General features: G+C 37.7%; 1 protein-coding gene across 3 annotated transcripts in view; it reads right to left on the reverse strand.

The window, feature by feature from the left end:
• Positions 1 to 7,392: 7,392 nt before the first annotated feature.
• ESRRG (estrogen related receptor gamma) overlaps positions 7,393 to 14,065 on the reverse strand; it is a 126,215-nt gene continuing 119,542 nt past the window's right edge. For all 3 annotated transcript variants that reach the window (XM_054392701.1, XM_054392693.1, XM_054392684.1), the window contains one exon: positions 7,393 to 7,810. In XM_054392701.1, the coding sequence (XP_054248676.1) occupies positions 7,566 to 7,810 (245 nt within the window). In that variant the 3' untranslated portion in view covers positions 7,393 to 7,565. The remainder of the gene's footprint in view (positions 7,811 to 14,065) is intronic.

Consider the following 14,065-nt stretch of genomic DNA (forward strand, 5'->3'; position numbering starts at 1 on the left):
TTTCTACATGCAGCGAATGCTCTTTATAAAGAACACCACTTAGTCTTATGACAAAATTCCTCTACTGTGACACAGAAGAGCATTGACATCAGTCTTGAAGGCCGGAGAATTTATGGCACAGTTAATTATTAATTTGGCTGGCATTTGTAAAGTAGAAGGGAGTTCTTGTGCTTTTAGGCCATGCTCTCAGTGTGTAAATCTCTTGTATGGCTGCCATAATAATATTCCTGCAGCTATGTTGTCACCTATTGTAATTTTTCTGCTAATAAGAGAATTTAAACTAACCAGGAATCCTAAATTTGGAGACTAGTTGTTTATTTCAGATATACTCTAGAGAAATAATAATGCAGTTCTGCTCTGAATTTAATTTAAACAGGAACAGGCAAAACAAATCTCTGCGGAGAGCATTTGACAATAATAAAATATTTCTCCCAGCGGGTGAGCTGGTAGCAATTGTATTGTTGCCATCAAAGCTCACGTTTCAGCAGGTCATTACCATCATAACAAGCCCTTGGACCAACTGGCATGGACATGCAACATTGAGCTCCTGATGGGCACATTATTTCAGACCTTTAACTTCATGGAGAACAAGACAAATACTCCTGGGAATGGAGGATTATATTTTGAAATTCCTTTCTTTTCTGTTCTGCTTAATAATAAGAGCCTGCATGTAATCAATCTACTGCCACTTGCTTTTCATATTAACGGAGACTGTAAGGAGCCAGGCTGGGAAATCTGAACACGAAGAACTAAGACTAAGGCCTTCAGTCTTAACAAAATACTAATAATTAGCATGGCCAGGATGTGGCAACACAAATGCTTTTAAACACTTGGGAATAAAAATGTTTAAAGCAAATAAATGCACCCATATTCTTTTCTCTACTGGCTGGGGTTTTCCTTCTTCTTTAATAGCAACCACAAGGAGGAAGTTAGTGATCCCTGTGCTAGAGACAACCTATACACACAGAATCAGCATCTTATCAGACAGGAGAAACACACTCCTTGTGAGGCAGCTACAGCAGGCAGGCTGTATAACGAAGGATATAGTAATTAGCAAAGTGCCATGTGAAATCAGAGACCTACATTACACAGGAGAGATGAAATGCAAAGGGAAGGAAAGGTGCAAGTATAAAGGCTGTTAGAGAAAAATAAACAAAGGCTGTAGAAGAAAAAAAATTCAGGACACAGATAGAAGCTGTCCCATTCTTGAATTCAGGGCAGGAGCCAGGCAGGACAGGTACCGTTAACGAAAAACAAACGAACAAACCCCCAGAAAATAAAAAGTGGTGTTTTCTGTAGAAAAAGCCTGTGTGCACACACACACAAAAATCTCAGGTGTTTTTGTGCTTAGGATTGGGGTTTTTTTTCAGTAGGGTATTACCAGGTGATGCTCAAGGAGGACACATTAAAAATGTACAGCATGAAGGCTTATCCTACTAATGACAGTTTTTCCACCTCTGTTAGTTTTCAGAATAGCTCTCCTTTTTTTTTGTTTGTTTTGGTGTTGATGGTTTATTCTTTGGTGGCTTTTGTGGGTTTTTTTACAGGTTTAACCTCTGTCAGTATTTGGGCAGCGCTGTGTATCAAAAAGCACACATAACTGCATGTGTAATGATTGGTGCATATATTTCATGCCATTTCTTTCTCTGAGAAAGAATCAGCTGGAGAGACCACACCGGACTACTTCTTATTGGTGTTTGCCAGAACTTTCCACGCTGTGAACTCACAAGGTCAAAAAAAAAAAACAACCAACCCCAAACCTGCCAACGAAACAAAAATCCCTAATGACATCCTGTTAGCCGATTACTTGGATATAAAGCTCCAAAGAGAACTTGGAGCCTGTCAGAAATCCCATGCCATTCAGTAGCCAGCTCAGCAAGTGGCTCGTTTTCCTTTTGCATCAGTACTGACGGCATCAGCCAGCTTGCGAGCGGGCACGGGTGCCAGTGTAACAGCGTGGGAGGAGCAGAGCGCTCCACTGCCAGGCTGGTGTGGTGGTAGGGGTAGAAGGCTGTCAAGCAAGCACCTACGGTGGCAAAATCATGCTTTTATACTGGGATGGCTGCTTTTAATGGGCAGGGGGGAGGGAAGCAGGGGAGGGGAAGGCTGAAGTAAATCATGTCAGTCAAAATCCAGTTTGGCTGAGCCAAGCCATATCCACAACAGGGAGGCTCAGTCAGTTTGCATCTTCTTATTTGAGAAAAGTGGTGCTGTTGCAGCCACAGGTTGAGAGCTGTAGCAGGACGTGTTGGTCAGGCTACAAATGCCAGCACCCCAAGCCCTTTTACAATTTCTTTAAAGATTTAGTAGGTCTTTTCACAGTGGAGAAAGATTTGTGCTCCTAGCCATATTTCCTAGAGATACCTATTGAAACGTTTCTTCCCAATCCATTTCTGATGGATTTCTGTGCCCATCCTGATTTTACTGTGGAAACAGTAGGGAAAAAAGACTAAAAGAACTCTGCAGTTCCATCCCTAGAATTAGCTTAATCTCAGTGTTCCCTTTATTTCCTCTTCTGTGATGTTAGATTTGTATTTGTATGGTGCTTCATGATCCTAACAAATGGTACAGAAACGTTGTGGGGTCTTTTATTGTGAGAACTTTACCCAACAATTAGATAGTCACATGTTGAGGAAGGCCAAAAGTACCACTGTTTACTTTTTTTTTTTTCCTTTCTTGTGTGAGCATTTGTTGCACTGTTTTTTTTTTTTTTCACTTTTAAGTTACGGTGCAGGATTATGTTTTCCTTTGAAGAATTCAAAATCAGAACACTCAAAAAGGGGGGGAGCCAGTTGTGTATGTGTCTGTATGTATGCCTGCGCACATGTCAACACCAAAACCCAATTTTAACCTCCTTTGAAGAGTCCACACAGGTCTCATCTTTCTATTGTCCTGCTGCTCTTTTTAGTTAGAAAAACCCCATTTTCCTAGGGTAGCTAAAATACGGCAGGTGCTGGTAAGCAGGAAAGTGGTGCCCTTCTATTTCAAGGCATATTGCTACTGAAGACTGCAAAGCACAAAAAGCCCCTGGCGCTGCCTCAGTACCTTGGCTGAAACAAATTCCCGTCCCTGAGCATCATCGTTCTTTTCAGTAGCCCTTGTGCCATCAGCCACAACCTCCAGAGAACAGCCAGCAGTGAAGGTGAGAAATACGTTGGCAAACACAACAAAATACTATCAATATAGGCTAAAAAGCAAGAAAAGCACACATTAGCACTTCTGTGATGGTTCCAGAAGGGTCCTCAGGAAAGAGGGGCTGACCCTGAGCAACGGGGGCTGCAGCCTGTCAGAGGGAAAAAGCTGAGAGGCCATTTACTGCCAGCCTGCAGCCCTGCTGTTTAACCCCCCTGCATCTTGACGACTTATCAGTGCTCTTCATTAACACCAATCTATATTATTGCTCCAGAGGCTATTTACTTCCATTCAGAAAAGCTGCATCAAATAATAGAGATTTTTTTTTTTTTAACTCAGAACACATAAAAGGAGTCTCCTGCAGCAGCAAATGAATGATAGTTGTTGATGGCTCTTGATCCAGAAAGTGATCAGTTGTTGATGGAGAAAGCAAATAAGTACTTTTAGATGATATTAATGTGATCTTAAAATAGTGGGAAAGTTTTTGTTTATGACATTGACAGAGAGGCAATGATTTTGAGTAATGCAGGTTTGATGTGAAGATGCTTTAAGATTAAATAAGAGCTATATAAAGGCCTGCCAGCCTGAATTCTAATGTGCTATGAGACATTTTGCATATTTAAGAGTATGCAAAATGTCTTGTACCACACTGGAATTCGTTCTGACAAGGCTTTATATAGCATTTATTTACACTCATATTGTACTTTAAGGGAGAAGTGATAAGGCTGCCTCCGCTTTTGAATGGAAGTAACTCAGGGTAATGCTAATTCCTGTGTTTCCTCCTCCAAAAAAGAAAATAAAACCAAAAAAAACCAAAACCCCACAACACAAAAAATAAAATAAAAGCAATCAAAAGTGGAAGCTTGTTTAATATTGCTCTACCATCATCCTGAAAGGCATAATAATTTGAGTTACACATCTGAACTGATTGGAGTTACAGAATCATATCTCCTTTTTGCATTTAACAATATATACAATATAAAATAAATACATTTACACAAATGGACATTGGTTGGAGCACACGGTATGATACACATCACAAAAATATACAGTTGATTGCTATACAGATGTGAAGCCCATCTACAGCTATAGACATGTTTGGTTTTTTTTTTAAATTTTATTATTATTTGTTGGTTGGTTTTTTTTTTTTTAACTACTGGCTATTATGCAACTCCTGGATTATTATAAGCAGTTTAATTTTTTTTTTTGTCCTTTTGCGATCTTTGCATGATAAGACTGCCATAAAATGTTTTCCTAGGCAGGTAAACAGAGACGCTTAAATAATTAAAATACAATCACCAACACCCATTTTCTCTTCCATAAGAAAAATAGCAGTTTTAATTTTTTATATCTTTTTATGTTATCATTTAAATGCAAAATAGTGGAATAAATACAACAATCTGATCTGATTGAAACAAATGTGTAACTTCTGGGAGTTACACAATCATATTGCTTTAAATAAGAAAAAAATTAAAAAATGAAGCAAAAATAGAAATTAAATCGTTATGGCTAAAACATACACCCTTTGAAATTTTCCCAACACTTCACATTATGTAAGTGGTCTTGAAAGAACTCTTCTCCAGCAAGGTTTAAGATGAAGAACATTATAAAGCCCGTGCAGTTTTTTTTAGCTATGTTTCAGGTAATGCTTTTACAGTCTTGAGATAGTTGTTCTTTTGCAGCTCCAAAAAATTACGGAAAATGAAAAACTAAAGTTTGCACCGTGTGCCTTTAACACATCTCCATTTTGTGTGTGTTTTTGTATACTTCTAGTTGATTGGCTTTTGACCCTGAAGCCCAAGTTCTTTAATGTGATACAGCAAAAACAATATTTATATTATATATTTATATATATATAGTGTACTTGAACAGTAGCAACTTAAACCCTGCACAAACTTTCTGGAAAATAAACTTTTTTTTTTTTTTTTACCTTTTTTTTTTTTTTTTTTGCACTCTTACATATATAAATAATCTTATAGAATCAGCACCTTTTTCCCAGGAGTTGTATTATTTATTTATTTATTTTTGACAATTTTTTTTTTTTTCAAAAGGGATGTGCCAATTTCTGAACTCCTATCACAGCTATAAATTTCAAGTTATTGACCATCTGAATGAATTGCTAATGATGATTTACCTAGAATCACACTACAGTCACTTCTCTACTGAGAAAACACAATCTACAATATAGTCCCATATAGCTAATGATAGATACACAGTTGGTTTTTTTGTTTGTTTTTTTTTTTTTTTTTTTCCTAGCACAAGGCTGATGGAGCATCAGCCCATTGTTATTTTCTTTAAAGCACACAACGTAGCAATAGTTTTGGAAACTTGTCCGCACCAAAAAAGTTTTGCAACAACACAGAGTGAGTTAATAACAACATCTGAGAGATGATTGAGTAAAAGCTATATTTACAGCATTTAAAAATTAGACTTATCTATAATCTTGAAATATTCAAAGTTTTATTTCTAAGCTATACATTGGTATTCTATAATAAACTGTTACAGAAATTATCCCTTGTTTTGAAAATATTATGATTTCAGTGTGTATCTGTTCATAACGAGTATTTGTTTGGAGTTTCGATCTCTTAATTATTACTAGGAAGAACCTTATTACCGGTAAGGAATAGAATATACTACTGTAATCTCCTGAGGAATTGTACATCCAATATTGTCTCTAATTCTACCCTGTGTCTATAAGCACACACCACAAGAATCCAAACACCACAAGAAGAACAAGACAACAGTCTTTGAATGCAACATAAAAATTCAGAAAAGCACAGCAAACATGAAACATTGAAAAGCTGAACTACATTTCTTTTGTTTGTTAGGATTACAATTTTAATTACATCTGTGTACATAGAATAAGGATGTTCACATAGTACAGGGAGCAGCTACTAACACTGGTACATTGGTATAGCATTTGATGGAGGTTATTGTTTGTTGGTTATTTAGCGACTGTAGTTTTCTGGGGGCATCTAATCGGTTTATACATTAGATTACACCTCGTAACAGTCTTGAAACTGACTGACTTTCATGCTGTGACAATACTGGTTGAAAAGCACATATACTGGTTTAGCTACTTGTTAAAGATTGCCATTTACAAAATAAAATCTAAATCAATAAATAAGGTACAGAACTGTTAAATTCTTCAATTTGGTCAGAAGTCTACTACTCTGATTTCTTAATTTTGCGAATGTCGGCATTTGCCTTATTGCCTCTAAGCTACTATTGGTTGATAGGGATTTTCTGCATGTGAGGTTATAATTTTGCAAACAGGCAGTATCTTGTTCATTTGCAACTGAAGCAGTTAGAAATCACATAGCAACTATACCTCTGTACAGTCGCTGTCTCCTAACACCGTTACGGATTGGTATTTGACATGGAATACTTCTATGTTAGACTACTTGGATATACTGTAGGTGTAATCTAATCCTTTGAGTCAGTGAACATTTAGTTATAAACTGGAGCTCATGTTAAGAAACTGGATGTTTTGGACCAGACTGGCACACAACATAAATTGCATCCGTGATAATATGCACCTTCCCTTCGACTATTGCTTTAGTAAGATAAATTCCCACATTAATAAATGGCTGAAAACTGGTAAAGCTGGTACAAAAAAATCTCCGTTAGTAAGAAGAAACAAAACATTTAAAAAAATCTTCCTTCAGGATTCATTTGTCCTTCATTATTGTTCATAATTGTTCAAGCCAGCACAAAAATGCAGTATTTCTTTCTCTTTAGTATTGCATGAATGAATAAAGCTTAAACTATTCCCTGAAAAAGTTACATCGTAGCTAACCTAAGAAATATCTGGAAGACTTGAAAAAACAATTAAGGAATCAAATGGCTGTAACTGATCTAGATGGAAAATGCAATGATAAGAAGCAGCCGATGCATCGTCGCTTAGTCGTCTAATTAGAGACTGCTCCTATGAAATCTAATACTGCATTCAGTCAGTTCATCGTGTTGTACTGTACTGCTAGGTACGGTGGTTCTCTCTTTGATTCCTTTGTCATTGGGGACATTATGGTTCATAATAAGTTCACTGGCATCCATATTATGGATTTCCATCCTTTGGCAGGCCTGGCTTCCATCTCTCTTCAATTAGAGACCTCTTTTTAAAAGTTCAGCAGCAAAGAAAAAAAAAAAAAAAGAGAAAAGGAAAAAAGGAAAGGAAAGAAGAGAAAGGAAAAGAGAGAAAAGGAAAAGGAAAAGAAAAACTGCATCAGAAAGACACAGAAGTAAAAGTTGAAAGCTGCTTCACAGTCTTGCTGCTAAATATCAGTGCAGTCATTTTTTTCCTTAATTAAACACTAAGTTTCTTTGCCATTATTATCCTGTTTATTTTCCCTTTTTTTTCTTTTTTTTCATTCTTTTTTTTTTAATTTTTTTTTTTTAAAACGTGCATGATGGGGAAGCCCATGATGCTTTAGTCAGACCTTGGCCTCCAGCATTTCCAAAAAAAGTTTGTGCATGGGGACTTTGCCTTCCAGTTTGATGTTGTAGAAATGCTGCACAGCCTTGGTGGAGGTTTGCCTCAGAAGTGGGAGAGTCATCAACATCTTGCCTGCACGACGTGGGTCTTCCATGTGCTGCCCGGCCTCATAATCCTGCAGAGCCTCATGTAAGACGTCCTGAAGTTTCTGCACTGCCTCAACATCCTCTATGTGCATTGAGTCTGCAAAACAAAGGAACAACAGGAGGTTTCAGTCTGGTGTGCCCAAAGTCAGAGAATGCTATGGCTGCACAACACACTCACTAGTTCTGTCCATCCTCCTGCCACAAAGAAGGAAGTTAATTACCCACTAATTTCTATATTGACCTTCATGAAAATATCTGGAGCTGATGTGGAATTGCAAATGTATAATTAACTCTTGTGTAAGTAATTCTCCTCCTCATCTTCCTCAAACAAGTAAAATGATCACTCTCACTGCTCCATAAACCGTCTCTTACAGTTACTGCTTTGAAGAAATGATAGTGCCAAAGGGCTGTATGAATAGAGGTCTGCATTTTATCTGGGAAGCAAGAATGACTGCTGTACTATGGAAAAGCTCAGTAAATTTATGTGTCAGGATCTGAGGCTATGGAGTTGGAAGCCATGGTCGTTACCCAGATCTCAGAGACACTAATCATGGGATTAGGACCACGACCACTGCACTGACACCAGGGAAAAGCAGGTTTGATGTGATTTCCTAATAGGTTTAGCAAATTTTTTCTCCCTTGGGCACATTCAGACAGGCAGGCAACACTTACTATGTTCCTGAAGAGCTTTTGATCTGTGAAGCTAACATCTCCTACAAGGTGTAATTCTTTCCCACCCACTCAGAGGGTGGTTAATCTTCCCATTGTTGGGGTTTTGCGGTTTTTTTCTAAATCACTGGAAGCAAGGACCTCGCCCTGTACCTTTCCAGGTGAGATGTTTTGGTGGAGTAAGTACTGTGTGAGAAGCCTAGAAGCAACACACACCAGGAACTAAACTAAATTGCTACATGACCCAGAAAGATTAAAGCAATAGAAGTGTGAAATAAAAAGGAAAGATCTGACTGAAATAACTGTAAAACCCTCAACAGCACAGATACAGAAAGGGAAGATGTCCCTGAGAACATGCAGTTACTGGACCGTGCTGAGATGACTTTGGATGAGCAGCCCTAATTCTCTGACTTTTATGTAGTCATAAATGCCAAAAAACCCTGATGTGGTCCAAAGTGAGGTGAATGCAAGTAAGGAAGAACAGCCACAGGTGAAAGAGGCCACTGAACAGCCCTTATCAGCTACCAAAAGTTGGATGATTAACAGAATTACAGAGCCAATAAAACACCATATGAAAAAATAACTACTGGGAGGGGTGTGAGTCCTAGGGACAGGCTACACTGCACAAACTTCACCCACCCAGGGTGAAACTAGGTCATGGCATTGTTAAAGCATATCCTTGAAATCTCCAGTTAGTACAACACTGCTTTGCATCTTAAGTGTTTGGTTTTGGAATAAAGCTCCTGCTCTCAGGCAGAATAACGACTGAGGAGCCAGATGGTGAAGAACCACTTCTATCATTGCTTCCAAGCCCTCTATTAAGCAGTTTGATACCCTGGATCAGTATTTTGACAGAGCCTCACGTTTTACCTTGTTGATGACAACACACCAAACTTTGCACGTGCTTCAAATATCTGAATTACATTCAGAGAATTAAGATGCATCTAACATTAATTTCCTAAAAGCTGACAAGCAGCTATTTCCTCCAATAATTAAGCCAGATAGTAAACACCTCTCTCTTTTCAAACACAAACATGTAAAGTAAAACACAAACCAGAAAGTAACAGGTTAACAAAAATGTTCCAGCTCCTATTGTCAAAACAAATGTGCAAATTGAAAAGCAGAAAGAAAAAAAAAAAAGAAAAACAAAGTTACAGCTCCTGCTCTAAAACAGACACTTAATTATATACAAGTTTGGATCATTTAGCACGTTTTATTGATTCTGATGACAGTTTATCTGTTAATTACACATAATGGAGTCCTATGGGAATTTTACATGTTTAATAATTCTGAGTCTTAGTGAATACATACTCTAAGAAGCACGCAGCTAAGACATACGCTGCAGGGATGTGATACTGCACAACAAGGTGCACTCTGCCAAAAGCAGAGAAACACAAAAACACCTCTCTCAGAAGGCTACCACATTTTTTAAAAGATGACAGGGAAATATTACCTCCAGCAAAATTTAATTCTAATTAACGTGAGACGACTCCCCCCAGTCCATACATTTTTGATAGTTTTCTAATATGGCAATTCTAATAAATAATTCTCTGTCAATAAGAGAAAATCCCCAAATTCTGTGTCCTGCAAACAGATGTTACCAATGCAGACATGCTAACACACAGATACAAACCTGACTGCTGTCTTAAGCAGAGTGTCCAGCCACTGAGCTTAATCTGGAATGCAAACTCCAAATAAATTGTTGCCTTTACTCCCTTTACCAAGACCTTGGATATTCACCCTTGTGCCATAGAAGATACAATTTGTTGCTCCAAATCATTTTTCCTTAAACTATGGACAGTTTGTGGAGAAATTACACATCTTTTCCCAGACCCAGAGTTCCAAGGCCAGATTTGCTGAGGAACCAAATAAGAGCATTTTATCTGCAACAAATGCTTGGTGAGTCAAAGACTGTTCTTGTGAATTATTTTTTTCATGCCACACAGCATAAAGAAACATGTCTTTCTGGAGAACCTGACTGTAAATGTTTAGTTTTAACTCTGTACAAAACTGGCCTGATTCTTCCCAGACTCAGTATTTGTAACTTCAACAATGTTTGACTCTGAAAATATATGGATGGAGTCCAGACTAATATACTTCTCACAGACAGCTGAAGCTTGTATGAGATCCTTAGCTCTGCAGTTGGATAGCAATTTGGCCTGCAGTCTTAGGAATATCTATGCTCTACTTATTTCTTACACTGAAACTTGGTGAGGAGGGAAAAAAGGAAAAGAACACCCTCAGAAAATGCAAGAGAAGGTGAACCAAAGCCTGCTCTCAGATACAGCTGTTACACCCCATGCTTTCAAACGCCTTCACTGTGTGGACAACATCTTAAAACAAAGGGTCTTCTTCTAGCTGGGGTGATTGTCTAACATCCTTTCAGTAAAGAGAGCAATTGCTTACATGGAAAAGGTAACAGTAGTAGAACATTTAATGTATTTCTTGCTGTCTTTGAAATAATTTCAGCAGCTGGGAAGAAGGCGACCAGCCAGCTCTCCACTGGCCAAATGCAAAGACTCCACTGGGGAGCAGTTTGGGAATCTATTCGTTGGGAAACAGATTTTGCCATAGGAAATGGGGTAAGAAAAAAACAGCAAAGAGAGAGGGGCACTTCCAAACAGTGATTAAGATTTCAAACTATTCTTTTAAAGTGGTGATTTAGCCTGAAAGATATAAAATTATTTAATGAAATTACTCTGATAATGTAACTTCCCATCTGCAGAGAAGATTCAAACTCATTTTAGCTTTACCCATCCTAGAGTCTGCTAATGTTTAAATGCAAACTCACTAAATCTGTGATATTTAATTAGACCATGATTCAGCTCACAGATTGCTCAGGAAAATATTAATCTCTACAAAGATCCTTCTTCAAGTTTTAGCCTTGCAGTCTGGAACTTCCACTTTATTCCTGATATTAAACGAATGTAGATCTTAATCCCTCAGGCATAAGCCTTTGAAAATAAGGAAAATGGTTGAAAATGCTGAACTAGCCAAGGGGAAAAGAGAAGGAAAAATAAAAGAGAACTCTCTTCAGTAAGTACAGACTGGCAGATGTAGAAGTGAATTTAGAGCAGGTTAACTTATTGCTGATAAACCAAATTCTCACTAGTAAGAGAGGGCAATATCAACAAGAACCACTATAATTTAAGGAAAGGAGAGTTTGTCTGGCAATCCAGAATTAAATAAATAACCCCACAGACAATATGAAATTGAATTATAAATTAGGAGCAAAGACTTGTTCTTCCTATACCAAGAAAAACACTTTTCCTTTGGTTTTGAATTGTGTTTTTTTTACAGTTGCTTTGTAGGCAATCTGGTTAACTTACAATTTACATTCTAACAGGTTAATATTCAGAGGAAACCAATACCCAGAGGTAAAAATCGTTGCCCATATAAACAATGAAATTAAACAGGGTAATTTGAAAGTGTTGCCATTTGAAAGCAAGCAGGATTTGATTGTAAATGCCACCCTGCAAAAAAAAGGATCCCAGGCTGATAAAACTGAACAGCTCAACAGATAAATACAAACCTTATTGAGAACATGGGATTTCAGTCTAGCAGGGGGAAAAGCTGTTACTGATCGGTGCTGCAAGAGTAAGATCAACAAATGAAAGCATCAACTCACTGAGCTCTGAATTTCTTGTTCTACCCTTGCAAATGCTTTCTTTCACCATCACAGGATGGGAAAATAGAATTGTACCTCTTCTAATCAGCTGACTGATTGTATCATTGTGCATAAATAGGAGAAAATTAGAGTTCTCATCCAAGACAAACTCCACAAGGTCCAGACAGAAATTCAGATTACAATCTACCTTGTTTAAAATTCAAGCTTCATCTCAAATACAGAAAAGAAACACCCAGCCACCCAGGAATCATTTAGAACACACCACAATGGGTGACAACTAGCTACAGATGAGAAAGCACCTGAACTAAGGGCAAGGAGACTTCTCAAAAGACTGCTCTGAGTAAAGTTACATGCTGGTCTATATGTATTTTGCATATAACATGACTAAGACGTAATAGAAATCCAGGGGTCTCAAATGAAGTTTTTCTTTATGTCAGAAAATTCATGCAGCATAAAGGAAGAAATTATTTATAGTAAATCAAGCAGCAGGGAGTATGAAACAGCAACTGCACACATTAAGATGCTGATAAAGCAAATCGGAGAGGCAAATATCAACAAGTACTTAAAGACAGAAATTGCTGTGACATTTGTGATTTCATACATCTGAGCAATTCCTGAACCCAAACAAGGTGAATCAGTTTAGAAATCTGTGGGATCCTGGAAGAACAGGATGGGATGAATAGGAAGAACAGCAGACGAAACATTTTTTGCTTTACGTAAAGACAACAAAATCCAAATCTGGATTATGTCTCAAATAAGAGGGATTTATTAGCTAGACTGTACTGGCAATCCAAAAACATCCCCCCCCCACCAAACCACAGCAGGGTTTATTGATGGGTGAACTGTTCTCAGAATTACAGATCCATTTCCTCTCCTGCCTGAAGCATATGCCAGATTTACACAGAGAAACCTGCATTTTTCCAAAGTGTTTGCCCACACTGTATAATTTTTATGAGAAACACAACATGGCAACATTTGGAGAAGCATATTGCTTAAGACAGAAGCAACCTAATGAAACTGTTGATAGCAAATCAATCTAGGCTCTGAGTTCCCTCATCCAGCAAGAATTCCCATCCTTTTCCAGTCTAGAACTTTTTTCCCAACTACTTTGGTCCTCAGTGTTTGGGATCAACAAATATATACTTCATTTTGGCCAGCTATTTGCCTGTCTTTCCTGTGCTGGGGTCTGCACAGTCAGGCTAAGAGACAAGCAGATAAACAAAGAGAACATCTTCCCTGGCAAAAGAGTATGGCAAAACCAGTCTGACATCTGGATTATTCTATTGGAAACAGAGATTTCAATCAAATATATGTTGGAAATTAAAGAGGAATAAATTTAGAATTCCTTATCATTTGGAATTATAGGCAGTGTAAACAACAAAAAAAAAAAGTAAAACAAAGGCTTGAATGATTTGTTTTAGTCAACAAGGTCATAATCTGGACTGCACTGGATTGGCCTAGTTTTAAGAAGAGATATGAAAACTGAAGCCTCAAAAGTTTTTAGAAGTTTTTGAAACATAGCAGGAAATGAAGGTGTAGTAGGAAAATAAATTGGTTCATGGAACACACCTATTTATTTCAGAAGCTAACAGTGAACTAAACCCACAGGCATAAGATAAATTAAAATACAGTAAACTACCTGTTTGTTTGTTGTTGTTTTTTTTTTAATTCCTGAAATGGCTTACTTTCCACTAGGATAGGTAGTGAGGGCACTAGATAAAGCAATATTTCTGCAGTGCAGAACAAATTGCATACTATGAACTGGTTCGAGTAACTACTCAATAAAGCTACTAAAAGTCTGGAAAAGCAGAATCTGAATGACAGATCTAGGGGCAAGATAGCAACTAAAAGAAAGTGCTGAATGAATGCTTCAAAATCCTTCTTACCCACTACAAGATATAAGTAATTGCCATAATTACCATTGAGAGCCACTAGTTTAATGCTGTGGAAAAGCAGGATGAGTCCCAGTGAAGAGCAGCAATTGCAGTGGTGACACAGTGGTTCTTATCATGCTTTCCTACCTAGAAACCTCACCAGTCAGCACAGAACTGGCCC

The sequence above is a fragment of the Indicator indicator genome, chromosome 2 (genome assembly GCF_027791375.1).
Source record: "Indicator indicator isolate 239-I01 chromosome 2, UM_Iind_1.1, whole genome shotgun sequence".
Taxonomy (NCBI): domain Eukaryota; kingdom Metazoa; phylum Chordata; class Aves; order Piciformes; family Indicatoridae; genus Indicator; species Indicator indicator.